Raw genomic sequence first — 7770 nt, 5'->3', positions numbered from 1 at the left:
AGAAGCAGGGTTCCCTGAGAAGTCTATGAGCAAACTAGGAGCTTGCCTGAAACTTTACAGAGGAAAAAAGTTAGTATCCCTATAGGAGTAGACTGGCCAGGTCAGGAGGCAAGGGACAAGTAGGAGGGGATTGACTGCCCCAGCGTGGGGGAAGATGTAAAGTCTGAGCTGAGCAATCAGAGGGTGATAACAACGGAGGGGAGAAATGAACCTGAGACTTTCATTGGATCAGTATAAAAAATAAGTGGGAGGAGCAGAAACCAAAGGGGTTTTGATACTATGCTGCCAACCAATGATTTGTAGAAAGTGTGTGTGTGTGTTCCTCTGATCAGAGGAAATCAGAAAGAAAGCAGGTGAGCAAGGACCCCTTCCTGGGACCTCATAGAGGACCCCAGGGGCCCACTCGCAAAATAGGAGCTGCAGTGCTTTTCTTTCCCCCACTGAAGTCCCACTATGTTGTGCATAAGGCAGGCCTGGGCCCAGAGGACAGGCTGGCCAAGGGCAGCCAGGCAGACACGTAGTCCTCTGGCTTCCAGCCATCAGACTCATAGGTTTCCGGGAAAGGCTGACAAAGGGCCACTCTGTTCCTTTGAATCTCAGAATATGTGACTGGGGAAGCCTAAATTAATTAAGTGATGCTGAGGCCCAGAGGCCCTCCCAAGGAAGCGCAGAGGGAGGGGCATAGAGAGGCCTGAGCAAATTGCACCCCAACCCCCAGTGCTGGAATCCAAAGAGGCTCCTGAGCTTCAGTGGAGCTAAGCCTGCACTTAAGTGCTTCCAGGGAGACAAAGAAATAATAAATCAGGAACAGGCACCCGGCCCACATGCTCTACCACCAAACGCAACCTCCTTCTCTTACAGAAACATGGTCGTTTCACTTCTCTGGGACCAGATGTCTTAGTGAGGTGACAAATGGCAAAGCCCTGGAATTGACATAGTCCCATGACCTGCTCAGAAATGAGGCCAGGCTGGGCTGGTACCTCCATCTGCAGCATCACACACCCACCCCCTGCAACCTGCCCAAGACCCCCCATATACACTCCAGACCTCACCCATGCTCCTCAGAATAGCCATCCTTCAACCCCTTTCCCAAACTCCCGTAAACCATGGCTCCCCATTCCCCATGGCTCTCCAAACCTCCCTTATGGCACTGGTCCACAATGGAACAGATTTTATTCTATCAAACTGGGGACACAATTGTATCCAGTGGATAAAATAAGAAGAAAGTTTATCAGCCAGAAATCACCAAGCTGTCTCTATCTACACAAAATAACAATAAATAACAATAATTAACAGCTTGGAACAAAAGCAAGACCCCCGCCTCCTCAAAAATTAGAAAAAACAGCCGGGCACGGTGGCAGATGCCTGTACTCCTAGCTATTTGGGAGGCTGAGAATGGAAGATTGCTTGAGCCCAGGAATGTGAGGTTGCAATGAGCTATGATCATAGCACTACACTCTAAGCCAGGCAACAGAGCACAATGCTGTCTCCAAAACACAAAACAATAATTAAGTTCATACTAAGTATCAAGAATTGAGTTTGAAGCTTTCCAGTAAGTTATCTCATTGTCCTCAGCAGGACAGGATAGCTGAGAGCTGGATGCTGGAGCTAGATCACCTGCAATGCCGTCTCCACCACTAGTGAGCTCTATGACTGTGGATAAATAATTTTATGTGATGTCCTCACCTATAGAAACATAATATAAAGGATGGTGAGAGTATTAAATGAGCTAATATATTTTTTACAATGCTTAGAACAGTGCCTGGCCATTGAAAGTACTTCCATATGTGTAATAAAAATAAGTTCCTTCCTTTGCTGATTTAACTTACATTGAGTACCAGATATGAACCCTGTATGTAGCAACAGTTGCTATGTCTGGTTGGGAAAAGGAGGAAAAAGTGCTTCCATTTTCTGTTACAGGATTGGATGGGAAGTTTCTTTTTGCCTGTAAGTTATGCAGGAAAGTTATCTGAGATAGGGCAGTCTTGGAAAAGGAACTTACCAAGAGTTCAGGTGAAGAGGAAGCCGCAGATGAAGGAAGAAAAGGGACAAGTTTCTTGTGGGAGGCTGGTTGGCAAGCAGCGGAGCCTGAGCCAGCACCCTGGACAGCTCCCCGCAGGCCTGAACAGCAATGGAGGTTGTTGCCAGGTCCTTCCTGCCTCAGCTCAGACCCTACACAGATTTTTGCTGAAGGGATCTGTCACCTCTCTGCAACCCCTACACTCGGTCCTTAGGGGTGATAATGAATGGGGGGGTTGCCTTCTGATCTGGAAGTTTGGGAGTGAAGAAGGTTAGTGTCCTGGGGCCTCCTTAGGGAGCTAGCCCAGGACCTTCCTCCTCCCAGGACCTGCCCCTCTCCCCTTACACTGCCAGGCCATGGCCACCTTGGAGAGGGAGCAGCAGAAGCACAATGTGGCCCAGGGACTAGGGAGGCAGCATGAGGATCACAGGAAAGGTCCCACAGCCTGGCAGCTGGGATATTAGGCATGCGACGCAGCTTCTCCATGGCCAATAAGGCCAGGGAAATAGCTCCCACACTGTACCAGGACTGTGGAAGGGTGAAGCAAAGCTGTACACACAATGCCACTGGCATGAAGCAAGTACTTAAAAATGAGTCTATTTCCTGGAGAAAATAGACTGGAGAGTTAGGTTTGAGTCCACAGGTAACTTGGCTTCAAAGCTCATGGACAACCATGAATTTTGTTAGCCAGAGGGCTGGGAGAGGGGGTCTTCACTTTGAAGTCCCTGGAAAAGTTTCTTTTCTCTAAGATTTCACTATTCTTCAGCCACTAGACAGAAAACTTCTGCCTCAAATCCTTCTCCTGCACCCTCCTTAAAAAAAAAAAATGAAACAGGGAAAACACCATATACATAAATAATAATCGCCCTACAGGCTGGGAGACTGACCCTTTAAAAACATAATGGGAGAGTCAGAAGAGCCCAAAGTTCTCAAACTTCAATGACTGGAGAGCCAGGTGAGTGACATAAATGTGTGAAGCCAGCAGAGGGAAGACTGGGGTGAGTCAGAGAGCCTCTGTGTACTGACTAAAGGGCATCAAATAAAATATAAGTTTCCCATCCCAAAAGAGCCATTCTGAGCACACACTTCTGTTGAGGTGGGCAGTGAGTGGGCCCTCACCTAAACCCTTACTGGACAGAGGCCAAGGCTGGGGTTCAGAGCCGGGCTGTGACTGAGCCAAGGTGATCCAGACCCAATCTCCAATATGGGGGCTCTTTACCCCCATCAGACAGAGTACAGTTTAGCCACTGCAGGGCTGGTGCCAGCAGCTCAAGCAGATGAGTTTCTTCCCCTTTCCTGGGGTGGCCAGGTGGGTGGAGGGTTGAGCAAAGGTGGCAAGGCCGCTGCCTCTCACCCTCACACCCTGGTCTCCATCATCTCACCTCACAGTCATCTCAGGGAAAGAAGCCAACTTTTTAACACTTTCTGGGTCCTCTGTCAACCCACACAGAGCCCCGGCTAACAATGCCCACCCAACCAGAGGAACCAGCCCAGTGGCCAGGTGTTTCCTGTGGCTTTTATTTCTTCTTCACAAGACCCACAACTGTGAATTGAGGGTAAACCCACACATTTTACAGATGATAACAACACAGCAAGTACTTACATTGCTCTGACTATGCGTTGGACACTCTAAACAGTAGGTACTATTATCATTCCTTATTACAGACAAAGTAACTGAGGGGAAGAGAGGTGAAGTCGTGTCCCTGAGGCACCGTAGGCAGAGCTGGGAGTCATCCTAGTTGGCTGCCTTTGCAGGTGTTCTTTGCACTGCATCCTGGCCCCCTGTATGGTAGGGGTCATGGTGGGAGAAGCAGCTGAGTCTAATGCTAGTTTGCTTCTGAGACTAAAAGGATGGGAAGGCACCTCTCTCATTCTGGAATAGAGAGACAAACTGTAATCTCAGAACACACAAGTCTTTCCCAACCTCAGCTGCCCTGGAGCCTCTCTCTTGCCAGTCCCCAGACTGGAAAAAAAGGCCCGATATGTCATTCAGGGTCAACACTCTTCTTGGGGCCCATCAGGCGCAGTGGACAGCCTAGGCAGTTCAGCCTATCAGCTGAGAACCCCAGGCCTCAGCAGGTGTGGCATTCTTGGAAGGTGAGCTTCCCCTGAGCCTCTGGTGGCAACAGAGCTCCTGGGCCCTGTCCAGAGAGTGGGAGCTGCACCCACGCAGGATTGCTTACAGCTTCATAAGAGGACCCAGTCATATTACTCTCGAGCCCTCCCGGGTCTTGGTGGCGGCTCTGGAGATGAGGAGGGGGTAGTAGAACAGCGGGAGGAGGCTCGCAGTAGCAGAGGAAGGGCTCTGTCTGAAACCAAGAGGGTTTGGGAGGAGTCAGAGTGGGGAGGGGGTGAAGAGGAGCGAAGAAAGAAGAGGCGGAGCTGGGGGACCTGGACAGTTAAAGAGGAAAGGGGGAGTCTAGGCAGCTGGAGTGTGGGGAGGCAGTGCGGCAGGATGGAAGGGGCTGGGCTGATACTCCAGACCTCGGGGGGGGGGGGGCAAAGCAACTTCTCCCCTCAATTCCCACACGCTCATAGTCGCAAATTTGCTACTGTAACATTCTACCAAAGTGCCAGGGTCGCAGCCAGGCCCAAGAGTCTGTGAGCCGCCCCCTCCTTTCTGGGGTGGGGGGCGCGGGAAGGGGCGAAAGGAAGGGTTGGGGGTCTCCGCCCAGCGCCTCTGGGATCGCGTGGCTCCACAATCCAGCTGCGAGAACAGATGGACGCAGCCGCGGCTCACCTCGGGGGCTCCCTGCCCGCTGTGCACCGAGATCTTGGCTGAGGCGGAGATTTCAAGCCCCCGGCTCCCCCCTCTGGCTACCCACTCTCCCAAGGGGCCGCGGGAACCTGCTGCGGCTCCCCCTTCTCGGGAGGAGACAAGCCAGCACTGAGCCCGCAGGTCCAAAACCAGGAGGTGGGGGCCGGCAGAGGGCCTGCTCCCAGCACCGGGCACTCATCCCCAGGGTCCAGGACTCTTCCTCACCAAAACCCCTTCCTCTGGATTCCAGCCCTGGCTTATCTGGGGAGCGGACCCCAGCCCGGCCACGCCCCGCCCCCGGTCTCTGCCCCGCCCCCAGCCTCCTCCCCGCCGACGTCGCATTAGCTTGAGCGACGCAAGTGGCCCGGGCACCACTCGGGGGCTGGGACTCGCCGCGTCACAGCCCCGAGTGGAAGGGAAAAAAAGAAGCAGCAGCGGAGGAGGCAAGAGCCGACGCGAGGGGAGGGGAGCGCGGCGGCGGGGCGAGCGGGCGGGAGGTAGCAGCATGCCCCTCGGCCAGCGCGGGCGGCCTCTCAGCGCGGCGGGGGCTGCTCCGGGCGCGCCCCGGGCGCAGTGCGCCCAGACTCCCGCTCCAGCCCCTTGGAGCGCCCGCCTTCCTGGCCGCCCCTGAGCCCAGCAGCGGCAGCTCCCGGGATCGGCTAAGAGCAGCTGCGGCTCTTCGCCAGACGGAGTCCTTGCCTTTCCCGGGGCGTGGGGCCATGAGTCCCGTGGCCACCTGAGGCACAGGGGCCGCCTCTCGGGCAAGGACCGCGCCCCCGAAGTCGCGTGTCCTCGTCTCTGCGCTGCAGGACGCCCGCACCCAACCTCGGTGGAGGCGTCCTCGGAAGAGCCAGCGGGGTGAGGGCATGGAAGCCGAGGCACAGGCGGCCCAGGCCCGGGCAGCGGCCACCAAGCTGTCGGAGACGGTGGGCGCGGTGCTGCAGGAGCCACGGCGGCAGCGGCGCCTGCTGCTGGTCATCGTGTGCGTGGCGCTGTTGCTGGACAACATGCTATACATGGTCATTGTACCCATCGTGCCTGACTACATTGCCCACATGCACGGGGGCAGCGAGAGCCCCACCCCAACCCCCGAGGCGTGGGAGCCCACCTTGCCGCTGCCCACTTCAGCTAATGCCAGCGCCTACACGGCCAACGCCTCGGCGTCCCCGACGGCTTCGTGGCCTGCCAGGTCGGCCCTGAGGCCCCGATACCCCACGGAGAGCGAAGACGTGAAGATCGGGGTGCTGTTTGCTTCCAAGGCCATCCTGCAGCTTCTGGTGAACCCTCTGAGCGGGACCTTCATCGACCGCATGAGCTACGATGTGCCGCTGCTCATCGGCCTGGGCGTCATGTTTGCCTCCACGGTCATGTTCGCCTTCGCTGAAGACTACGCTACTTTGTTCGCGGCTCGCAGCCTACAGGGCCTGGGCTCGGCCTTCGCGGACACGTCCGGCATAGCTATGATTGCTGACAAGTATCCAGAGGAGCCGGAGCGCAGTCGAGCGCTGGGCGTGGCGCTGGCCTTCATCAGCTTCGGAAGCCTGGTGGCGCCGCCCTTTGGGGGCATCCTCTACGAGTTCGCCGGCAAGCGCGTGCCCTTCCTGGTGCTCGCCGCAGTGTCGCTCTTCGACGCGCTGCTGCTGCTAGCTGTGGCCAAGCCCTTCTCAGCTGCTGCTCGGGCTCGGGCCAACCTGCCGGTGGGCACACCCATCCACCGCCTCATGCTAGACCCCTACATTGCCGTGGTGGCCGGCGCGCTCACCACCTGTAACATTCCCCTCGCCTTTCTCGAGCCCACCATCGCCACGTGGATGAAGCACACGATGGCAGCGTCCGAGTGGGAGATGGGCATGGCCTGGCTGCCGGCTTTTGTGCCGCACGTGCTGGGCGTCTACCTCACGGTGCGCCTGGCCGCGCGCTACCCACACCTGCAGTGGCTGTATGGAGCCCTGGGGCTGGCTGTGATCGGCGCCAGTTCATGCCTTGTGCCCGCTTGCCGCTCCTTCGCGCCGTTAGTGGTCTCGCTCTGCGGCCTCTGTTTTGGCATAGCGCTAGTGGACACAGCACTGTTGCCCACTCTGGCTTTCCTAGTGGACGTGCGCCACGTCTCAGTCTACGGCAGCGTCTACGCCATCGCCGACATCTCCTATTCAGTGGCCTATGCCCTCGGGCCCATAGTGGCTGGCCACATCGTGCACTCGCTGGGCTTTGAGCAGCTCAGCCTCGGCATGGGCCTGGCCAACCTGCTGTACGCGCCGGTTCTGCTGCTGCTGCGCAACGTGGGCCTCCTGACGCGCTCCCGCTCCGAGCGCGACGTGCTGCTGGACGAGCCGCCGCAGGGTCTGTACGATGCGGTGCGCCTGCGGGAGCGCCCGGGGTCTGGCCCCGACGGCGCGCCTTGCAGCCCGCCTGGCCCTTTTGATGGGTGCGAGGATGACTACAACTACTACTACACCCGCAGTTAGCAGCCCTGCTCCTCCTCCAGGCGCCCCCCTCCCGTGGGTCAAAGTGACTGCTGCTCTGCCAGCGCACTGGCCAGCTCAGGCTCCGGGCCCGCCTCCTCTAGCGATTACCCCAGCCCTCCTCAGCCTTGACTCCCCCTGCCCGACTCCCTTCCCGGTGACCCATTCCGTGTCCCCTCCCTCTTGTCCTTTGGGGTGTGGGGCACCCAGGCAAGCCGAGCCAGTTGTGTTCCTTGCAGAGGGGAAGAGGCGCTCGCCCCCTCCCTCGGGGCTCCCCGTGTACAGCAGTGCGTCTGTCCTTGCGTTCCTCCCAGTGCCAAACAGACCGTTGCACCGCGGTGCCTATGGTCCGAATCAATAAACTATGTCTATCCCGGGAGGTCGAGTCTCTTTACTGGTGGGGGAGGGGGGGGTGGGCAGCCGGGCACATGGCCGGGGCAGAGAGGACGGTGAGTTGCATCTTCAAGTCCAGTCCCAAGCCAGGCCTGAGCCTAGCGGGCATGCAGGGGGCCTGCGGGACAGGAAGGAAG

At 57.3% G+C, this 7770-nt stretch overlaps 1 protein-coding gene across 1 annotated transcript; it reads left to right on the top strand.

Annotated features, from left to right (window-relative positions):
• Positions 1–5167: 5167 nt before the first annotated feature.
• On the top strand, positions 5168–7619 carry SLC18A3 (solute carrier family 18 member A3). The gene has a single exon (XM_053584777.1). It carries the CDS (start codon positions 5645–5647, stop codon positions 7241–7243), a length of 1599 nt encoding a protein of 532 aa, XP_053440752.1. The 5' UTR covers positions 5168–5644; the 3' UTR covers positions 7244–7619.
• The last annotated feature ends 151 nt before the right edge of the window (positions 7620–7770 follow it).

This window comes from Nycticebus coucang, chromosome 3 (assembly GCF_027406575.1).
Source record: "Nycticebus coucang isolate mNycCou1 chromosome 3, mNycCou1.pri, whole genome shotgun sequence".
NCBI classification, from domain to species: domain Eukaryota; kingdom Metazoa; phylum Chordata; class Mammalia; order Primates; family Lorisidae; genus Nycticebus; species Nycticebus coucang.
Note: the sequence above shows the minus strand (reverse complement) of the source record. Positions and strands in the feature narration are given on the sequence as shown.